The 22,022-nt window shown below is 41.3% G+C and overlaps 1 protein-coding gene, 1 long non-coding RNA gene and 1 other non-coding gene across 5 annotated transcripts; 1 reads left to right on the top strand and 2 right to left on the bottom strand.

The window, feature by feature from the left end:
- The first annotated feature begins 3,224 nt into the window (after nucleotides 1–3,224).
- On the top strand, nucleotides 3,225–10,021 carry DNAL4 (dynein axonemal light chain 4). Of its 3 annotated transcripts, none has more exons than XM_070931721.1 (4): nucleotides 3,225–3,246; nucleotides 6,285–6,462; nucleotides 7,504–7,587; nucleotides 9,132–10,021. In XM_070931721.1, exons 2-4 carry the CDS (start codon nucleotides 6,391–6,393, stop codon nucleotides 9,294–9,296), a joined length of 321 nt encoding a protein of 106 aa, XP_070787822.1. In that variant the 5' UTR covers nucleotides 3,225–3,246; nucleotides 6,285–6,390; the 3' UTR covers nucleotides 9,297–10,021. The 3 variants fall into 3 exon arrangements, with proteins under 3 accessions (XP_070787822.1, XP_070787820.1, XP_070787821.1); XM_070931719.1 differs by having other exon boundaries at nucleotides 3,234–3,639; XM_070931720.1 differs by having other exon boundaries at nucleotides 3,234–3,606.
- A 3,820-nt stretch (nucleotides 10,022–13,841) lies between these two features.
- On the bottom strand, nucleotides 13,842–18,202 carry LOC139308235 (uncharacterized). Its single transcript, XR_011599715.1, has 3 exons — nucleotides 18,027–18,202; nucleotides 16,814–16,952; nucleotides 13,842–14,670 (listed from the first exon to the last, which is right to left on the bottom strand). It is a non-coding gene; the product is annotated as an uncharacterized lncRNA (long non-coding RNA).
- Nucleotides 16,013–16,131, bottom strand: LOC139309154 (small nucleolar RNA SNORA26). Its single transcript, XR_011599812.1, has one exon. It is a non-coding gene; the product is annotated as a small nucleolar RNA SNORA26 (small nucleolar RNA).
- Nucleotides 18,203–22,022: the final 3,820 nt, after the last annotated feature.

The raw sequence follows: 22,022 nt of genomic DNA on the forward strand, positions 1-22,022 counted from the left end.
GGTTCCACAATACCGGTAGTCCTCAACTGACAATCACAATTGAGCCCAAAATCTCTGTTGCTAAGCAAGACAGTTAACTAAGTTTTGCCCCCATTTTATGACCTTTCTCGCCATAGTTGTTAAGTGAATCGCTGCAGTTGTTATTAGCATTATAGTTATTATATTAGCATTATAGTTATTATTTGTTAAGTAAATGCAGCTTCCCCATTGACTTTGTTTGTCAGACGTCGCAAAAGGAGATCATATAAACCCGGGGTTCTGCAACCATCAGAAATATGAACCAGTTGCCGAGCATCCAAATTCTGATCACGTGACCATGAGGATGCTGCAACAGTTGGAAGTGTGAAAAACTCTCATATGATTCACTTTTTTGGTGCCATTGTAACTTCGAATGGTTACTAAATGAATGGTTGTAAGTCAAGGACAACCTATACTGTCTTCCAATGGCACCACAGATTTTGCAATTCATGAACTACTGTTGTTGGGTGTGTTGGAACAAAAACTCCGTTAATCTATATTGCCTTGCATAACAAAAATAGAGAAATCATCCTGCATCCCGATTTTTGCCATTTAAAGTCCGCCAAGTGTAAAATTTATCCTGGTGAACAATTATTTCTTTAAAATGGCAGAGTAGAAATCCACATGATGACCATGTTGCAATCCTTGATCAATTGGAGGCTCATATGCAGTGGTGGGATTCAGCCAGTTCGCACTACTTCGGGAGAACCGGTGGTTAACTTTCTGAGCAGTTTGGCAAACTGGTTGTTGGAAGAAATCATTAGGGCAGAGAACCGGTTGTTAAATAACTTGAATCCCACCACTGCTCATATGGTAAGCGACATCAGCAACAATTCAATGGGTGTCCTTTTTTTCTGAAACCATCTGAGAAAATGCAACCAAATGCATCATATTTGCATAGGAATAGCAGCAGCTACATGTGCAAAGTATAATTTTTGTTACAGAAAATTATAAAAAGGTAAAGGAGTCTCTATGGATTTTACTCCATTAGTGGTTGCTGACTTAGGGGAGTGCTCATCTCCATTTCAAGGCAATTGAGCCACTGCTGTCCAAAGACATTTTTGCAATCATGTAGCCAGCATGACATCATGGGGCACTGTTACCATCCCACAGAAGTGGTACCTATTTATCTATTTGCATTTGCATGCTTTCAAACTGCTAGGTTGGCAGGAGCTGGGGCGAGCTCACCCCATCAGGTGATGCTCGGATTTCGAACCTGACCTGCTGGCTTTTCACTGAAAAGTCTAGCACCTTAACCGCTGAGTCACCACACTGCCCTTTTTGGCTCCATCACCAACTCTGGTTCTAAGATTTTGATCTCAATTCATCTTGCTATTTTATGGATCTCCATTGGACTAAAGCATGGGTGTCACTCTCGCCGCATCACGTTGCTGTCACGTGATGAATTGCAATGATTCTTCCCTTCGCGGAGCTGGCCTACGTGTGAGGCATCTGGCCCACCCTTGGATTAAAGCATCACTTAAAATAACAGCTTCTGAGGTTTCAGTCCACTTCACTTTTGTATAATAATAGAATTATTTTTGTAGTCAATTACTTCTGTCTGCCATATATTTATATCAAAATACTATTGTAAGGTCCAAAAACTGCACTTGAGTAACTAGAATGCCAAAATGAGATTCAAGAAGAGGCTTGGGGAAAAAACAGCTTTTATTTGTACAAAGAAGAGCTGGGTAGACTTATTCCATATGCATAAAGACAACAAACATGCAAGGAGAAAAGCCACACCTAAGTGAGTATAGCCACCATGTCTTATATCCAAATCTAGCCAATCAGAGACCAACGTTTGTTATCCAACATGGGTAATGTCTTGCCCATGCCCTCCTTATCCATGGAGCATTCTTTGTTCATGCTCAGTTATTTTACAGAGCATCCTTTGTAGCCTTGTGTGTTAGTGCTCCTAGGCAGCCTCTTCTCTGGCCCCATTTATGATGATCCTGGGTAACTGTTTTTCTTCCATCTTCTAGGATATGCCTAGCTTTGAAGCAAATAACAGAAGTGAGATACCAAATAGCAAAGGATACAATTCGAGGTTTACAAAATTAATTCCTAACAAATAATTCCTAACTGTAGCAAAATAGCACAAGCAATTCTTAATAGAAGCAAACAGCAAAGGTTAGATTGATTCGTGTCAATATGTCCTTTCACTATAATTACCAGTATCAAACGCCCCTTCTGTTTTAACTTTCTGTAAGTTTTCCAGCTTTCAAAATTCATATACTTTTCCAAAGATTTATATAAATCATTAACTGTTATATTGTCCAAGAAGTGCAAATTTAAAAGTATTGGGAGACTATTCAACAGAAGATGCATATTCTACTATTCAAAATCTTCCACTGATCTACACACAAAACCATATGCATACAGCTAGACAAGAGCTGTTTCAAGAATATTCGAAAAGTTGTTTCTCTTATATAATAATATTCCTTTTCCCCCCTTGTTTGAACTTTTACACCAATATAAAAGCAAAGAAAATATATGCAGGAATATTTGGTCACATTTTCCTGAATCTTATAAATGGCAAGCCAGTATATTTACGTTTTCCATTTATATGATCAGGACATATTAACCCTTCTTCCTATTCCTTTTTAATTTTAACCTTCTTTTATTTTGCTTGAAAGTGACCTTTTAAATTCAAATCAATCTATTTAATTTTAAAAAATCCAGGCCTCATTGATAACTAGCTTTCTGTTACTCCCCTTGATGATATCCCCCCCCCCCAATACCAATTCCAATTCCAATTCCAAGAATAAAGTAGAACAAAATAATCTGTACTTTGGGTTGTGTCTAGAAGGAGAGCACTCAATGAACTCCCTTTGGGAGAACAAAAGCCTATACCTCCTCTCCATTGTGCTATCTACGTAATGCCGTAATTACATCTTCGCACGAAACTCTCCTCTAGTTTTCCAACGGATAAATTAAGAAACGGAGAGAAACTTCTCTCTCTCTCAAACTTATTCCACTAATCTCTTCAGGCAGATTGTGGACACCTATCAGTCCATGTCCCAACTAAATTGTGGAGGTGACTTAGGACCCCCTCCGCATAACAGGCAATACTTGCACCCTATCCGTGCCTTCCGCCTTTTACCGCTGCCCAATGGCAAGCTGGAAGGCGGGACTTCCGGCGCCGGTTGCTAAGACAAGCACGTTTCTTTCCTTAACAACGGCGAGGAGGCTGGCTTTTGGGGGCTCGGGGTCGAGGTGACGCAGGTGAGACGTACCGCCGAGTGCTCGTTTGGGGCTCCCGGCGTGGACGGAGCCGCTTCTCGCTTCTTCCTCGGACCGGGCGGCGTTCACCGTCCCCACGCCTTTCCTTTGGCGGGTCTGGTCCTCCCGAGAGTGCCGCCCGCCGCTGCTTTTTTAGCCGGGTCTTAGAGGACGCCTTTCTCCAGAGCGGCTGGGTGGGACTGTCCCACATTCCAGCCCGTGTATGATCGGCGGGCGGAGGCGAGCATCTGAGCAGGGCGGCTCGGGAAGATGAAGCGGCTCTCCTGGGCTCTAAAAGAAGGAAGGCAGCCGAATCATTGTTTCAGCCGGCTCTGCGGTTCTTCCTCGCCGCTCCTTTCGGAGGTGCGTGGGAGGAAATTCGGATTGTCACTTAAGGTATATTAGGCATGCCTTCGGTTAGGGCTGGGTCTCTATAGAGACGGTTTACTCTCCCGCCGGCCTTGAATCGCGTGGGAAGCAGCAGGGTGTGAGAACCATTGAGCATGTGCAGAGAGTGGGTGTGTTTGCCACTGGAGCCCAACCCTTGCATAGATAAGAAAGCTTTGTGGGTCTGGAAATGTACTTTTTAATGAATAAAATAGCAGGCTTTGTCACTTGATTATAGGTAGGAACTATAAGGGATAAAGAGCCTTGGTGGCGCAGCAGACTAAAGTGCTGTTAAGTAGCACCAGCTGCCTGCAATTACTGCAAGTTCAAAATCTCACCAGGCTCAAGGTTGACTCAACCTTCCATCCTTCCGAGGTAGGTAAAATGAGGACCAAGATTGTGGGGGCAATAAGCTGACTTTGTATAAAAAAGAACACCGCTTAGGGGGGCCCGAAAGCCCTACTAAGCAGGTATATACAAAAAGTATGAAGGCTATTGCTTAATGCATTGTAAGCCACCCTGAGTCTCCGGAGAAGGGCGGCATATAAATTGAACCAATAAATAAAGACAATAAATAAATAAAATAGCAGGCTTTGTCACTTGATTATAGGTATGAACTATAAGGAATAAAGAACTATAATGAATAAAGAACTATAAGCAATAAAGAACTACAAGGGATAAGGAAGGCTGAGCGCCAAAGAATTCAGGCCTTTGAACTATTGTGCTGGAGAAGACTCCTGTGAGTCCCTTGGACTGCAAGGCAATCAAACCGGTCAGTCCCAGAGGAGATCAATCCTGACTGCTCTTTAGAAGGCCAGATCCTGAAGATGAAACTCAAATACTTTGGTCACCTAATGAGAAGGGAGACTCACTGGAGAAGAGCCTAATGCTGGGAAAGATTGAGGGCAAAAGAAGAAAGGAGCGGCAGAGAATGAGGTGGCTGGATAGAGTCACTGAAGCAGTTGGCGTGAGCTTAAATGGATTCCAGAGGATGGTAGAGGACAGGAAGGTCTGGAGGAACATTGTCCATGGGGTTGCAATAGGTCAGACACGACTTCACAACTAACAACAACAAGTGATAAGGAGCTATTCTCCTTAGCAATGAAAGGGACAACAGAATCTTGGTTTTTTTTTCCCTTAATATTTGACAAGTCATTCTAAATTAAAGGGTTCCAAAATCAAGTGACCCAAATGGATCTTTTGATTGTGCCTCAATAGGACATTGGATTGATTTTGATTCCATGTGATAGTCAGATCAAAAGTTACTATGACATGTATTTTGCATGATATCTAAACACACAGATGAGCCAACACCTCTAACCCCTGGCTATGGGTTTCAAAATAACTGAATGGTTGGAAGTTATTAACACAGAGTATAGTTTTCACTACAGTTGGTACTTGGTGAAACCACGTTTCACTAATTTTACAGGTGAAACCACTGGGATAATTTACTTGGAGGCAATGCAGTTTTAATGTCTCAAGATTATTGAAATGGTTGGCTTACAGAATAATTAAAAAACAACATAGCAAGAAAAGAATGATACAATGATACAAGACAGTATCTTTTATACAAAGATATGGCAACACAGTTTACAGTTACAATATTTAAGAAGATCATTATTTAAATGTCCTCAAAAAGAGCAACAGATAAGCTAGCTAAGACCCTAGTACCTCCAAAATCACTTTTCCTGTAAGACACCAAAAAAATATCTTAATATTAGCATAATTTTTGTTAGTAATGGAAGATTATTTGCCTAAGGTTCCAGCATTTGCATAGCAAGATGGTATTTCCTTCCAGATTTTGAGGTCTCTTACATTTTGTCTTCCAAGAAGGCAGAATTACTGTATACATTTTTGTATTTTGATTTATCTTGCTGTTCATCCTTTAGTAGTGGCTTTTTACAATTTGCAGTCAAAGTTCAGAAATTTTTCAAATGTATCATATGTCAAGTGTACAGAGTATCTATGTTGCTTGTAAACAGCATACTGAATGATATTGTGTGATATTTTTAGAAGGAAAGCAGCACATTGACATCCTTCTAATACCACCCAGTTTTGTGCCCAGAAAGTTGATTAATTCTTACTTATTCACACCTTCCATTATTTTTTATGGAGCTATAGAATGTCTTGGTGATTTGGAAATTCATTATTTGAAACCGGCTTACACTGAAATATACTAACGTCCCCTCTGAATCAGTGTCTCTTACTCTAAAGAGAGCTGATTTATAGATTCTCCAGGAAGAGATTTTCTTTTTCTTATAATACACTTTAAATCTTTAAAATATATGTGACTACACAAGTTTGGCCAAGTGATTAACTGTTAATTCCACTGGGGGGAAAAGAGAGCTAGTTCCTTATCTGAAAGAGTAAAAAATGACTTGCTTTGAAACTCTTCTGAAACTCTGACTCCCAATATGGAATTTAAACAAATGAATAAACAGAGATCATCACAGTCACCATAATTCAAATATTTTGTTAATGTTACTATTTGAAGCCTGCCTAGTTTAACAATATTAGTAAGAATAAAAGAAATGGTAGACAAATGTAATTGTCATATAAATGACCACTTAATTTTATTCTCTTAAAAAGATTTGCCTGTATTATATTCTAAATATTATGCTATATTGTTTTTTTTTCTTTATTTTTCTACATAGCATAAGGTATTTTTCCAAAACTGACCTGAGCTCACATTGCTAGCCTACACGTGATTGGTTCCCTTCAAGATATTCTGCCCCCACTTGAAGTCACAGTGGACAAACAATGGCAGACACTGGGGAGGGGAAAAAAGAAGAAGCAGATTATAAGAGACTTCACAGCTTCCCACTGATTAGGGTAAGAATGGAAGTGAAGAAAGATGATATATTCTGAATCAGAAAATGCTGAAATTTAATGCCATTTTTATATCTTAAATTTGCCACAAAATCTAACCAGGAGAGTGAGAGAAAGGATGGAGAGAACTACCGGTAGTTGCCATAGTGACTGAAGAATTATTAGGTTATCTGCGAAAATCTGATTACCCAAGGTATACAGGACACCCTTGATCAAAATGTGCATTTCTGTCCCTCATAGCTTAGTAAGCATCATCATCTTTCATGACTGTTTTGTACGATATCTAACCATGTTTTTATAGTGTATCTATGATGAAGAAACCTTTGCTATAGGCCCAAGCAAGCTGACACTTCTTTGTGTTACATAATGCTTGTGAAGTTTTCTGATCAAGGAGAGTCTACTCTCCCCTCCATGTTTGAGTGATGAAATGTGGCTCATTCTAAAGCTGGCCTAAGAGATTCATTCCAAGGCCTTAAGTAAGGTCAAAAGTCAGGTTTAAGATTTTTGTATGCACGAAAATGGGGAAAAAATTGGTGGTAACTACAATGGAGGAATGGTTAGTGAACGTGATCAATATGCTGAAAAGGCTAAATTGACTTGTTTGATTGGAGAGAAGACAATATTGCATTTATTGGTAACAAGAAACCCCTTATGGACTGTTCGCATTAAAGAAGACAAAAATGATTCTTGCAGGCACTAGTTTAGCACAGATGGCTGCAAGAGAGAGGTGTGATAGTTTCTTCATTAACCATGATAAAGTGGCACATGTGAAGCTTTCCCCCTTTGTGTGACATTTGTGTGAGAAAGAAGGATTTTATCTGAAACTAGAGTGTATGGCGTAGACAAGGATTACTGGGGAGAAAGTCTGTAGACTTGTATTCTTGGTGCTTAATTGTCTGTAATGAATAAAGGCAAATTTAGTGAAAGGGATTTGAATCCTTCCATTCTTCATGTCTTACTATCTGATTTTGATTTAATGTTATGCAATAACCAATCCTGGCTTAATACTGACCAAGATCCTCTATGCTTGTAATTTTTTCCCAGCACTCAGACATGCCAGAAGAAATGCGAGTCGAGGCCATGGAATTATGTGTCACTGCATGTGAGAAATATGCCACCAACAATGAGGTAATGACACTAAAACTTCTGTCTTTGGTGAGACACTAGATAGGCTTCAATTAATTTTTAACTACCTCTTCCTAAAAGGAAAGGTAATAAAAAAAGCAATAAATCTTTGTTCTTAAAGACTCTAGTGCCATTTGTATATATTAAAAAGCAGTAATCATAGTTTGTATGCCCTCTTTACCACTGCTTTTGATGCTAAATCCCTTTCTATACTGAAATGATAATAAACTATTTTCCCCCAACGTGATCCCTTTATGCTTAAAACCTAGCATTGCATAATATATTAACAGGCGTGATTTTTTTTGTAGCTCAGTGTAAGCTTTGTCGCATGCATTTAGCCCCCTCAGTTTGCATATAGTTGTTTCCGTTGGAGGAATTGGATTCAGGTTTTAGTCAGGGCAGAAAAATGCCTGCTAAGTTCCATTCAAGCATCCAGGAAAGAGTGTTCATCATGCAAGCACTTTAGATTTTATTTATTTATATTTCCTATTTCTAAACCGACCATCTCCCTCAGAGACAGATAAGCTGTGTTCCCTACCTATGTCACTCAGATGACATTGTCTCCTGCGGCCACTGGTTTAGCGCATATGGCTGATGAGAGGAGCTAGAGTAGTTTCTTCCATAATCAAGACAAAGCAGTACATGTGAGGCTTTCCTCCTGCCAAAATTTGTGCAAGATGTCATTTAAGCAAGGTCAGGAAGAAAGTGGGAGCTGGTGTTCCTAATATTTCAACTGATGGAGCTAGTAAGGTAAAAACCTTTTGTTACTGTGTTAAATATTCTGGCAATAAGTACAGGTAGCCCTCGATTTACGGTCACAATTGGAACCAGAATTTCTCTTGCTAAGCAGGGCAGTTAAGTCAAGTCATGCCCAATTTTACAACCTTTTTTGCCAGAGTTGTTAAGTGGGTCCGGCTTCCCGCATTGACTTTGCTTGTCAGCAGACTGGGAAGGTTACAAAATGATCACATGACACCAGGATGCTGCAGTTATCATAAATGCATGCCAGTTAACAAGCATCCGAATTTTGATGTGACCATGGGAACGTTGCAGTAGTGAAGCTGTGGCATTTTTTCAGTGCCACTTTAACTGAATGAATGGTGCTTAAGTCAAGGACCAACTGCATGCTAATTAATATCAACTGTTTTGTGTGTGATCAGATGTCAACACGTTTATCTACAGCTTATCTATTTCTTTGTGCATTCCTCAAAAAAAAAAAAAAAATCAGATTTAGCTCCTGACTTTCTTAATACGGACATGTGGTTTTCATGGCAACAGTACAGATGTGGCTTACTACCACCTTTTTCAGGAATGTTTTTGGAATTTTTTCATCTAGATTAGTCCTGTCCTTCCTGGAGATATTAAACAAGCCATGGGCTACTTAGCTTTGTGGCCCAATATTGCCCAGATATTGCTACCTGCTGGATCAGTCCACACCTTTTGTTCTAGTAATTTTTTTGCGAGATAAAAAATACATTCCATTTTAGTAATGTTACTTTTTTTTCTTTTGGTTTCTGTTCCCTTCCATGTCAAAACTTTTCCTTCAGAGCGCTGCCAAGATGATCAAAGAGACAATGGACAAGAAATTTGGATCTTCCTGGCATGTGGTGATTGGGGAAGGGTTCGGCTTTGAAATCACCCATGAAGTGAAGAATTTGCTCTACATGTTCTTTGGAGGCAGTCTAGCAGTTTGTGTTTGGAAATGCTCCTGACACATTTTTCGCTACTGAAGCTCATCGCAAGCAGGATACCTTTTCCCCCAGACTTTTAATTGGTTTTTGTACAATTTAAAGGGCAACTTTATTTTTAATAACAACAAATATTGGGCTTTTTCTTATTTATATGCAAGTTATATGAGATATATTTAGTGTGTATCTGTAAATCTGTTTGAGCTACCTAATCCAGCTCATAAGTGTTTTGATTCTGATTTTACCAATGTGTCTTCTTGCTTAGAGGTGGGATTGTGCAAGAGCGATTGGGGTTATGAAGCCATACATTGGAGGTAGTGTGAGAATTTTAACCCAAGTTTGCTGCTACTTCTCCTTGCTATCCTTCCCACTTTCTGAGAGCAGACCCGAAAAGGCAGCTTTCGTTCTGCCTGGATGGCAGCTGCATGGTTGAGAAACCTAAGCCAGTGGATGGTTGCTGAAATGATTTTGCCTCGCCACCTCACTACACCTAAAGAGCACTGATATAATTTGTGGAGCATATGGTGCAGAAATAGAGATATTTTGCCTAGCATGGGGATGGGGTGGGAGTATCATACCAATATGTTCAGAAACTGGTAATGGAAAGAATGGACCTGACCTGCCAGTTTCTTATACTTCTAAGTACAATTGTACTTCCATTTTGTAGGCTGATGCCATCACAGAGGTGTTTGATTAATGGAATGATCTTAATTGTATTTTCTATATCCCTTATTAGAATTTGGAATGGAAAGGGGATTTACTTTTTGCAATAAAAACTTTTTTAAATGCATGGCTTCTATCTGAGAGATTTTCCTAGAATTTTGTGCATGCCCAGAAATGGTGGGAGACCTGTATGTACCGGCTTTCCAATAGGATGCAGAGATCCTATTTACAACATGACTGAATTCAATGTTATCCTTCAGTTAATGCTTATGCCACCATGTTGTGGCTCACCTCTGGCTTTCATCTTGAAAGCAATGAGCCGGATCATATTTCTTAATTCTTAGTTGATGGGCAATCCCCAAGATATGCCTTGCTTATCGTGTCCCAAAGGTGCAATATGCACTCATCAACTTCAAACCTCTGGTTAGCCTTTATGTCACATTGCAACATACCATAAAATGGTAGTTAACTGCTATAGAACTATTCTACTAAAATTTAACAGGACAAATGATTTATCCCTTCAGGGAAAAAAAGCTTGCATACTTTTCTTTCTTTTACCCTTACCATAGTATCTGGGCAGCAAATTACATACTACAATGTAACAAAACTGCTCCTGGAACAAACTTTTGCGCACAGCTTAGTTGCAACCACTACACAAGGATGTCCCCATGGCCAAATCCTGCCAGTTTAGAATACCACATTAATGGTATCAAAATGTATCAAATAATTCAAACTAACTCAGATAGCTGCATTTAAGCCATCCATCAAAGTTATCGAAGCAGCCTTACTATCATATCATGGCCTGATTAAAATTCAAATAAAGTTAAGAGGTCATTGCCATCTTTGCCCCAAAATAGAATGTATGAAAGTAGAACTAGAGGTTTGTTAATTATTTATTTTAGAAAATTATACAGCTGCCCATTTTTAACTCTGCAACCAAGAAACAATGTCAACAGTATGAATAAAAAGCAGTGTAAAACTATACGGAATACATGATCCAAGATCGGTCAGTCACTGGGACCAGCAATTAGTCTACTAAATTTATGGACTCCTGATGGAGCCCATCCTCAAGGAATTTCCCTCTCACAACCTTACAACCACTTCCTTTAATGGTTGCGGAAAAGACCCCTCTTTTCCGCAAGTGTGGAAAAATGCGAACATTTTCGCCACTAAATAAGTCCTAATAAAGGTTCTTAAGAGTGTTTGGTCAGATTCAGATTTACTGGTCCTCCACCGCTGCTCTAGACGTCTCTTCTGGAGCTTCATCTCCCGGAGCTCCTCAGTAAACCAGGGAGCTTTCCTGGATTCACTGCTCTTGAGAGGTCGCAAAGGCACAATCCGGTCCAGTGCCCCAGAGCAACTAGGATCTCTGCCGGGCTGTGGACAAGGGAGTCAGGTATCTCCCCAAGCTCCTTCTGGAACCCTACAGGGTCCATTAGGCACCTGGGGCGAAACCACTTAATCTACTCTGCCTCCCTGCGATGGGGGGGGGTGGCGTCCTAAAGTCCAACCTCAGCAGGAAATAATCTGACCACGACAAAGGAGAAACATCTATAGCCCTTAATTCCAGATCACATCTCCACTGCCCTGAGAAAAACACCAAGTCGAGCGTGTGTCCCCCCCACTATGGATCGGACCCTGAACTTTTTGGGTCGGGTCAGGTCCATGGTTGTCATGGAAGCCATGAACTCCTGAGCCACATCTGAGGGTTCGCCAAGTGATGGCAGGTTAAAGTCCCCCAGCATCATGAGCCTGGGGAACTCCACCGCCAACCCGGCTACTGCCTCTAGTAGCCCAGGTAGGGATGTTGTAACGTAGTTGGGAGGCAGGTACGTCAACAACAGACCCAACTGAACCCTTGAGTCCAACCTCAAGAGGAGGGATTCACATCCGACAATCTCCGGGGAAGGGATCCTGTGAGGGCAAAGACTCTTACGGACAATGACTGCCACTCCTCCACCCCTTTCCTGGAGTCGCGGCTGATGCAGTATCTGATAGGGGAACACCCTCTTGGCCCAGTCAGGTCTCAATTATGCATGCCAGGTCAGCCCTCTCCTCCAGGATTAAATCCCGAACGAGGGGGGCTTTATTAACAACAGGCCTGGTATTAAATAGCAGCAGCCTGAGGCCAGGCCCCTGATTTCCCAAGTCACCAGGTATATGGGATGAGCCTTGTGAACCAAGACCAGAGGGGCCGGAACACGTAATCGTTTTGACATAGCGAGTCCTAGTTCCCCGAGAGCGGCCTACCCCTCGGCTCCTGTCATATCTACCTCTCCCAGTCATAACCACAATATTCCGGCTCTCCATCTCCCCAGAGACCCCCTCCCCCTTGGCCCCCCTCTTCCCCAGTAGGCAAGGCACTTCATTCATTTATTTATTTTTATTTAATATAATTTATATGCTGCCCTATCTCCATAGGACTCAGGGCGGCTCACAACAAGTAAAAACAAAGCCAATAAAAGACATAAAATACATAAGTATACATACATAAAAGTATAAATATATAGTTTAAACATAAATTAAAACCCATTAAAATAATCAAAAAACCCCTCAGTCCAGGCTGGGCGATGTGAACAGCCATGTTTTTAATTCATGGTGGAAGGTGCGAAGGTCAGGAGCCAACCGAAGCCCCAGGGGGAGTTGATTCCAAAGAGTAGGCATGCCCACAGAGAAAGCTCTACCCCTGGGGCCGCCAGCCAACATTGTCTAGCCAACGGCACCCGGAGAAGGCCCTCCCTGTGAGAACACACTGGGCGACGGGAAGCCATTGCTGGCTGCAGATGGTCCTACAAGTATCCTGGGCCTAAGCCATGTAGGGCTTTATAGGTCATCACCAGCACCTTGAATCTCACCCGGAGAGCAACCGGTAACCAATGCAAGTCGCGCAGGAAAGGTGTAACATGGGAGTATCGGGACCCTCCCATCACCACCCGCGCGGCTGCATTCTGCACCAGCTGAAGCCTCCGAGTGGTCAAGGGCAGCCTCAGGTAGCAAGCATTACAGTAGTCAAGACGGGAGGTTACTAGAGCCTGAGTAACTGTGATAGCAGATAAGTTGTTGGTTTTGTTTCCCTGTGTTGCCAAGTCCTCATTCCCTATCTCCTATGTACCTGATAAATTGATAAATTTAAACTGATAAATCCTTTTGACTGACAAGGGATCCATTTCCCAGGCTTCAATAATTTTACTATTTGTATACCTGCTTGGCCAACAATCTTAATGGTATAAGTTTCAACGTATGTCCTCGTTCATTGCAATCTGAGACTCCCAATGAGTTTGGATCTCTTTGTCTGACCACTTGGCTTATGTTCTTGCAATCTAATGGTTAAGCTTCCTCCATGTCTACCCTACACAGAGGGGCAATCCGTGCAGGGGATCTGGTAGATTACATTGGAAGGATCTCCCACCTTCCAGCGATCTTTGCAATGTATGATGTGTCCTCATATGGTAGTCTTTGGGCAGTGTGCGATGCCCGGTTGCAGATCTAGAAGCTGCATTCTACTGCTTGTGAAATGTTTTTTATGTATGGCAGAGTATGTCATATAGTTGGGTCTTGTGCCTTATTTCTTCCTTTCCCCCCCTGCGTATTGCACAGGAATCTTGTAATAAATGCTTGTGAAGTTCCAATCGTCATCAGAATAGTTAAGAATCATATTGTAACTAACAGTTCCTTTAAAAGTATCCATACAATAAATCTATTGGTAGTCCATTGAGGTCCTGACCCTACCATCTCAGGGAAGAGCCAGGATTTCCAAGGAAAAATGTTCCAAAGGGCAGGTACTTATATCTTAAAGTTAACAGAGAATATTTTCAACAGAACCTTATAATCAACTGCTTTTTAAGCGAGGAAGAGAAGCCATTTTCATAGGTGTAATCCCTCCCAGACCAATTTTATCAGACAAAGAGGAAAGGAAACAGATGGTGAGCTTCTATTTTACATCTACATTTCTGAAATCCATAAGATGAAAAAACAAAGTAGGACAAGCAGATTGTCAATATACCTGTATGATCTGCCCCAACAATGTATTCAAGTCCATTATTTTTTCCTCACAGCTCTAAGGCACAAGGCAAATACTCAGAAAAATTCATGGTCAAGTGATCTGTTCCCGTCCACACACACACACAAACACAGCCAGCCGAGGGTTAAGAAAGTACTTGGCACGCGCACACAGGTTGTTATCTCAAACTTGGCAGCAATATAATCAGTCTGCCAAGAGCTTTTACTGCAACAGATAACATAACATTACGTACGCATTGCAAATAGTCCAGCAAAACAATATTCCTTTCGGCAGCTTCAGACGTTGTTCAAGTGACTAGCCAAAGTTCGTTTTTGTTCGTCACGGAGTTTTACCAGCCACCACCCTTTCTTATATAGTCTCTGGGGTGTGGCTTAACTGCTGCAACCATTTATCACCCTTCGTTGGCATGCATCCAGGAATGACGGCTCTCCTTCGCTCTCATCCGAGACACCTGTCTCCTGGCTAATCTCCTCTCCCTCGGCCGGCACCTGAGACAGTGCCAGAGGGGAGGGGCCTGGAGAGGGAGGCCTGGCTGACTCCTCTTCCTCATGTTCGGAGCTTTCTTCCTCCGATGAGATAGGCTCAGAGGGCGGGGCCACAACAGTCAAGTATGAATTTGAAGCCACATCTTTTCAGGCTAAATTGGACGTCACAAGATTAATTCTTCTAGGAAGTCAGCCACAAGTCACTTTAACGATCATGTGTCTTTTTTTTCTATGAAAAATTGAGGAAAAATAGATTATTCATGGTGCCAACAAGTGCATGCTTCATCTGAGATAAACCTCATAACCCTTTGACATTGCCCAACGTAGGTACCTTAACTTACCAGAACCAAGTTTAAAATAGAGGGAAAGCCATCCAAAACCCAGAAGCCAAACATTAAGCAATAATTTCAAAAAAATCATTTCTGATTTATATTCATTCTCCCCTGTGCCTGTGGTAACAGAATAACAGAGTTGGAAGGGCTCTAGGAAGTCTTCTATCCCTGCTCAGGCATGAAATCCTATACTATTTCAGACAAATGGTTGTCCAATCTCTTCTTAAAAACCTCCGGTGTTAGAGCACCCACAATTTCTGAGGCAAGCAGTTCCACTGATTAACTGTTCTATTAGGAAATTTCTCCTTAGTTCTAGATTGCTTCCCTCCTTGATTAGTTTCCACTTTGCTTCTTGCCTGCCTCCAGGTGCTTTGGAGAACAGGTAGACCCCCTCTTCTTTGTGGCAGCCCCTTAGATATTGGACATTATGTCATCCTTAGTCCTTCTTTTCATTAAAGTAGACATACCCAATTCCTTCAGCAGTCCCCTAATTATCTTTATCGCTCTTTACACTCTTTCTACAGTCTCAACATCTTTTTTAGACCGTGGCAACCAACATTTTTTATATTGTAGTTTTTATATTTTAATAATGATAGTTTTACATTTTTAATAATAGCTTTACATATTTATTGTTTTACAATTCTGGTATGCTAGCCAGTCACTTTTTATGAAATAGCTGTATCAATTTCACAAATAAATCAAATCAGGGTGTAAGATGTGTAACACCAGCTAGTAAGTATATTTTAAACTTATTTTGTCAAGGGAACAGATAATTTATTATTATAAGCACATTCCATCTTTATTTTGTACAATTTATTGCTGCAGAAATAATGCTCCTGCCTATTTTCTTGATAATACCCAGTCTGTGAGGTTGGTTCAGCTAAGTGACTGCCCAAGCTCAAACCAAACTGCCTCTTAATCTATAGAAATTCATAGTACTCAGGAATCTTTCGACTCTAGCAGAATATAAATAAGGGAAATATACTTTTCAGATAGAATTCTATAGTGATACTTGATGAAATATCCATGCATCTGGTTTAAAAGAAAAAAAACTCTGCCAGTAAAAGGCTAATTTGCACTTAAAAAAAAAACCCCACTATGAACCAAGCAAACTACTCTAAAAGCCCAACTCACATTATGATGTGTAATAAAAAGTTAGTCGTTTCTCATAACAGCACTGCCCATCCTTGAATAACATTGTCTTCTAGCGTAACACATATTTAGGAAGGATTGTTTATCTTTTGTTTCTCCCGACAGGATCCAGAGAAAAGTTTCACCCTCACCTCTGGGTTTAAGAGAGAATTTACTTTACCCCTCTGTATTGGCCACTTAAAGCACCATCAGCCTTAAGAGGGCAAAGCTAAAAGGGGGAGATGAATTCCAAACGTAGGTCCATCTCGAGTTATGACTGAAGTTGGTAACGCTGCAAGTGATAATTTTTCAGAAATGTTGTGGCAATGGATAAATTTTAGGTTGTTTTTTTTTTTTTTTCCAAATATGAGATTGTGGGGATTTTTAAAAGCATCCTTTCCAGTTATGCTTTGAGATCTAGTGGAGGAAAGGAATACATTCACTAGCTTCTCAATCAAGTCAACAAGAATCAGAAAATCTACAAACAGAATAAGAGTTGGAAGGGATCTTGGAGGTCTTCTAGTCCAATCCCCTGCTCAAGCAGAAGGCCTTATATACCATTCGACATGTGGTTACCCAGTCTCTTCTTAAAAGCCTCCAAGGATGGAGCATCCACAACTTCTGAAGGCAAGGTAATAAGGTGGAGCCATTCTCTTACTAAGAATTTAAAAGTAAAGTCAAGAATCTTTTGGTAAATCCAAAATAAAATAAGCCAACGGATGGGGTTATCAACAGAGTTTAACCTAAATAGGTACTTTACTTTGGCAATGGAGAAATTGGATGCATCACAGAAAAGTAACGATCTCCGAGTGCCTGATAGCCAGAATGTGACCAAGAAGTTAATTAGGTATATAAACTAAATTAAAAGAGGTAATTTATCTACATGATGAAGAATAAAATAAAACTTACCATTGTTTTCTAACAGAAGGAACAGCTACTGCTTCAGACTTTACATTCCTCTCATTCAGCAGAATCACTTCTGCAAAACACCAACCATTTCATCGCAGGGCATTTTTGTAAGCAGACAAGCTATCCCTCAGGTCTGTACCTGGAACGGAATGAAAGAGAAGCAACAAAAGTTGATGTAAAGAGCTCAAAACAGTCTAATATAGTCACAGACTATAACCAGGCCCATCTGAACCTTTTTAGGGTGGGTACTGTGTATGTGTGTTTTGGTTGGTTATAAAGAGCAAGTTAAGGTAAAGGAAAAGGTTCCCCTCGCAGGTATGTGCTAGTCGTTTCGATCCAGGTGTTCCCGACCAAAGGTGGTCCCTATTTTTCTACTTAAATTTTTTACGGGCTTTCAAACTGCTAGGTTGGCAGAAACTGGGACAAGTAAAGGGAGCTCACCCCATTACTATGGCACTAGGGATTCAAACCGCTGAACTGCTGACCTTTCAATCAACAAGCTCAGCGTCTTAGCCACTTAGTAACTTAGCAAGTTACGCTATAATAAATTTTGTCACCTTAAATTCTTCATAAATGACCAAGAAATGAGGTTATCACAACTCAATAGTCGTACATCGAATTGCAGTTCCTACATAGGAATACAACCAGTGGTGAAATCCAATTTTTTTTACTATCGGTTCTGTGGGCATGGCGTGGCTTGGTGGGCGGGGAAGGATACTGCAAAATCTCCATTCCCACCCCACTCCAGGGAAAGGATATTGCAAAATCTCCATTCCCACCCCACTCCAGGGAAAGGATATTGCAAAATCTCCATTCCCACCCACTCTGGGGCCAGCCAGAGGTGACATTTGCTGGTTCTCCGAACTACTTAAAATTTCCGCTACCGGTTCTTCAGAACCTGCTGGATTTCACCCCTGAATACAACCATTTCAATCAAGAAAAATCACGAAGTTGAGACTAACGAGGTTATCCTTCCCTCCTGCCGTTGCCAATCCAGTAACGAAGCCGGGGATTTGCCCTTAGAATGCATCCCGCGTGCCCAAAACGTTTGTTTCTCACGACAGGATCCGAAGGCGGAGACCCCACCCCGCTTCAGGTTTCAGTGAGAGCGCGCTCTACCCCCCTGTGTTGACCATCCTAAAGCACAGACCGCTTCGGAGGCGCGAAGTTTAAGGGGCCGAGAAAAGACGCGGGAGTTCCGACCCTCACCTACCCTGCGCGCTGAATATATACCCTTCACGGGCAAGGCCTCCGCCTGCCTTCCCTTCGCTGCTGGGCTTTCGTTCCCTTTCGCCCGCCAGCTTCTTCTTGCGCCCCGCCATCTTCCCGTCTCCCGCCGCTGGCCTGCTTGCAAAAGAGCCGCAATTGTTGGAGAGCTGCGCCGCCTCTCAAGCCGGGCGAGAAAAGAACGCAGGAGGCGCCCGCTGGGCTTATATAGCCCATGAAAGGCGATCCCGCGAGACTGGCCTGGCTGGGAAGGGGGCGCGCAAAGGCGGGGCGAGAGGAAAGCAAAAAAAAAAAAGAAAGAGAGAGAGAGAGAGAGAGAGACGGGGGTGGGTGGGACGTGAAAAGCACCCGCGCCGGTTTTGCCGCGCAAATGGCTGTGGGGTTCATTGGCTCAGCACGAGGGCACCGTCTACGCAAACGAGGATATCTTATTAAAAATAAATATATGGTTGGAAGCAAGCGCATAAATATTCTTCAACTCCTGTTTTGAGGAGGGACGGGTGTTTGGTGTAATTTACTTTAAACATTATAAAGTATTAATTTTCGAGCGGGTTTGCTCCATGAGGGAAAGAAAAACTCTCCAGGATCACGTCTATGGAGGGTTCTCAATCCTCCAGGTCATGGTTGTCCCAAAGGTGTTTTTTCCAAAAGACAACTGGTTTTTTTTTTTCTCCTCTCCTTGAAAACGTTTCGCTTCTCATGCGAGAAGCTTCTTCAATTTTGGCTTCTGAAGAAGCTTCTTGGATGAGAAGTGAAACGTTTTCAAGGGAAAAAACACGAAGAAAGTCCAGTTGCCTTTTGAAAAGGCACCTTTGGGATCTGCAAGATCACGATATATTCTGGGTCTAGCGAAGGCTGCGAGAGGAAGGAGGCTGTGTGCGCGCGCATAGCACATACCTGCCGCGCAGTCCTACTCCATTGTTTTCCTTCGAGGAGCAGAGAGGTCTTTAGAACTTTTTATCTTTACCTTTAAACCAAACCTTTGATCTGGTCGATAGGAGGATTTAACCAGAGAAGTGACAAGTTTTTAGGCAACATGTATCCTGAATCTTACAAATTACTTTGTAACTTGCATGTAGTTTTTGTAAGTTACAGTTACAACTGCTGCCAAACTGTGCATGGCGTTCCGTTCACCTGTTGTATAAGATCCTTCACCGTTTCAGTAAAAAGCTTTAACCTAGGGTTCATAATTAATAATCTAAAATCTTTATTGTCAGTGCACAACATATGTACAATGAGATTGGTTGAGCTCCTTCGGTGCACACACCCCGACACAATACAATTCACAGTGAAGACAGAAAATCCCATACCCAATAAATTATATTAACACCAGTGTGAACATGTTACACTTAGAGATACTTTACTATATCTTTACTATATTGTAAAGAAATCTGGCTAAGGATGAAATATTTGCTTTGTGTCTGAACACTAGTTTTTGCAAAAAATAAAAATAAGACTGAAGAGAATTTGGTGGTATAACCCTATACAGTATGCAGTTTTATTTTCCTTTTAAAAATTTGTATTTGATTAGCTGCACCTTTTCTAACATTGTAGCATTCATCTAAACTCAAGACATTTGTACCATTTGGATAACTCTATTTCCCAAATCACAGCAGAAATGAGGTCTGTTGCATGAGGTTGCACAATGTTTGCACTAGTTTTTTTTTACTGTGTAATTTGCAATCATTGATCCCATTTTCCACATCAAGCACATTTGATATAATTTTCAGATCAGCAGTCATAGGATCATGCTTCCCATCAAAATTGCTCTATATTTTCTATCCATTCCAAACTTAATTTCTTGCTAGTTTATCTGTTTTCACAATCAACAATATTGCTCTTTTTTGTAACAACCATTTCTGCAATAATTTTGCCCTCACATGGCACCACTGAACAGTGGTCTGTCTTGCACTAAGAACTTCTCATGACCTTTATATCCTTCCTCAGTTTTATCACTCTTTCATCTTAATCATAGCCTTTATTTTCTCCTTTTGGTGTTTTTAATATTCTTTTTGAAGCGTGTACATCAAAAATGCTTCAAAGAAAACCAGACCATTTTCTAAGCAGATACTGATCAGTCATTAAGTTGTCATAACATCGCTTGCATTGAACCCAAAGGTGCTTTTTAAAAGGCAACTGGATTTTTTTTTCCATTGAAAAACGTTCCACTTCTCATCCAAGAATCTTCTTCAGTTTTGAAGAACTGAAGAAGCTTCTTGGGTGAGAAGCAAAACATTTTCAAAGGAAAAAAAAAACCAGGAAAATCCAGTTACTTTTTTAAAATGCATCTTTGGGACAATCCTAACCTGGATGATTATGTCAGTCCATAGGCACTTTTATGGAAGGTGACTAGAACGTAGGACTAAAACGAAGTACAACACTCCACCTACTGCTATGAAACATCTAGGTGACAAGAGCTATCACCACCTCACCTCCTGGTGACATGGCTGTCTGTCAGGCTTCGGTGCTATCTTAAATAAACTTCATTCTCAAACGCAAAGTCACTAATGAATCACTTTTATTTAAGAATAGAAAAAATCCGACATTCCTGATTCAAGTTGCAGCCAAACTGGCCCCTCCTTCCAACCCCCTCCTCTTCCACTCTCCAACCCCAATGTCCCATTGGCCATCATGCAGATCCATCTCTACGTCCCGGCACGCTCTTTTCACAGGAATGTGGCCCCCACCCTCCATCACCCAGGTAACACTATCTGTTGCATGCAGAAAACTAGGTAAAAGTTCATCTCAGCAATAAATCAACGCTTCTGCTCTCTGCTTCATTTTGTTCATGTCAGCGCTGGAAGAGAGCCTAATTTGGAACGCTGACAAGCACATTGTTCTGTTTTCCTGGAGACAATACAGGTGGCTTTCCACGATCATCTTCCTGGCTTGCTTTACCACGCAAAATTGTTAAAAGTGAAAGAAATAATCCATGTTGCTCAGTTCCTTGGAGCAAGGGTGGAATAAATATGTACCTTCTCATCTTAATTTCTCATTCTCACCAGAAAATGCCAAACCTAGATCCATGCAAAAGAAAACTAAGACTCTCTAAAATTCTGGTCATTTCATTTATTTTAAACAGACTTTTAGACAACAAATACAATGCCCTGGTTGAAGGCATGATGCTGACATTTCTGGCAGCTGGAGGGAACCGGTTAAATAACAGCAGTGGTCTTAGATCTAACTTTGGCAAGTGAACCCATCTGTCCCTGACCAATCGTTATCTTGTGCATTTCTCAGGGATTCTGTGGCCTTCCAGAGTGCTGAACTAGTTTCCAACTTTCTTGGCAGTAGGATTTGCAGATGGGTCAGACTAATGAGAGCAGTGCTGTGGCATCACAATGCAAGCTGTATCCCTTTTCTGTGAGCTTCATGACATCACACACAATATCTCCAAGGGGTGGCACTTGTGATCCTGCAGTGGGATAGCGCTTTCATCATTCTGACAAAAACTGCAAGCTACAGCGCTACGATTCATGATTACTGCAACTAGGACTGCTAGAAATTGTAATTTAGCAACTCCAGGAGGGCCTCATCTCAAACATGGTCCTTTTAAGTGCAACTATGGGCAAAAATATACCTGTGAATGATTAAAGTGTACCAATCAATCCATTAGTTACATTTGTTCAACTAACGTATGATTTTTCATGGTTACAAGTAACGGGCTAGGGCTGTTTTTCCAGGAACTGACGGGTCTTGCTGCAAACATCACATTCCCAACTTCACGTTGATTGCTTCTCCCAATCCACTTTGTAAAAAGCAAGCACTTAAATGTAATCTTTGCAAGTATATCATTAATTTGAACCACACAACTCTTTAGAAGAAAAAAAGAGCCAAATTGTGAGCAGACATATGTTGCTAAAGAGCGTATGTAATGTTTTGTGTTCTATCAGAAGTGACCAACTGCCACTGAGCAGACCTCAATGCTGGATTGCTCTAAAGGAAGCAGTGAGGAGGCAGCAAAATCTTTGACCTAAAACCA

The sequence above is a fragment of the Pituophis catenifer genome, unplaced genomic scaffold, assembly GCF_029215685.1.
Source record: "Pituophis catenifer annectens isolate HBS135680 unplaced genomic scaffold, rPitCat1.0.hap2 SCAF_1, whole genome shotgun sequence".
NCBI classification, from domain to species: Eukaryota; Metazoa; Chordata; class Lepidosauria; order Squamata; family Colubridae; genus Pituophis; species Pituophis catenifer.

What these genes read in the sequence shown, in the direction of transcription:
- DNAL4 (XM_070931721.1), top strand. Translation starts at nt 6,391, where the DNA reads ATGGCAGACACTGGGGAGGGGAAAAAAGAAGAAGCAGATTATAAGAGA. An exon ending in ACAGCTTCCCACTGATTAGG is followed by an intron (nt 6,463 to 7,503) that starts GTAAGAATGGAA and finishes ATTTTTTCCCAG; the next exon opens with CACTCAGACATGCCAGAAGA. An exon ending in AATATGCCACCAACAATGAG is followed by an intron (nt 7,588 to 9,131) that starts GTAATGACACTA and finishes CTTTTCCTTCAG; the next exon opens with AGCGCTGCCAAGATGATCAA.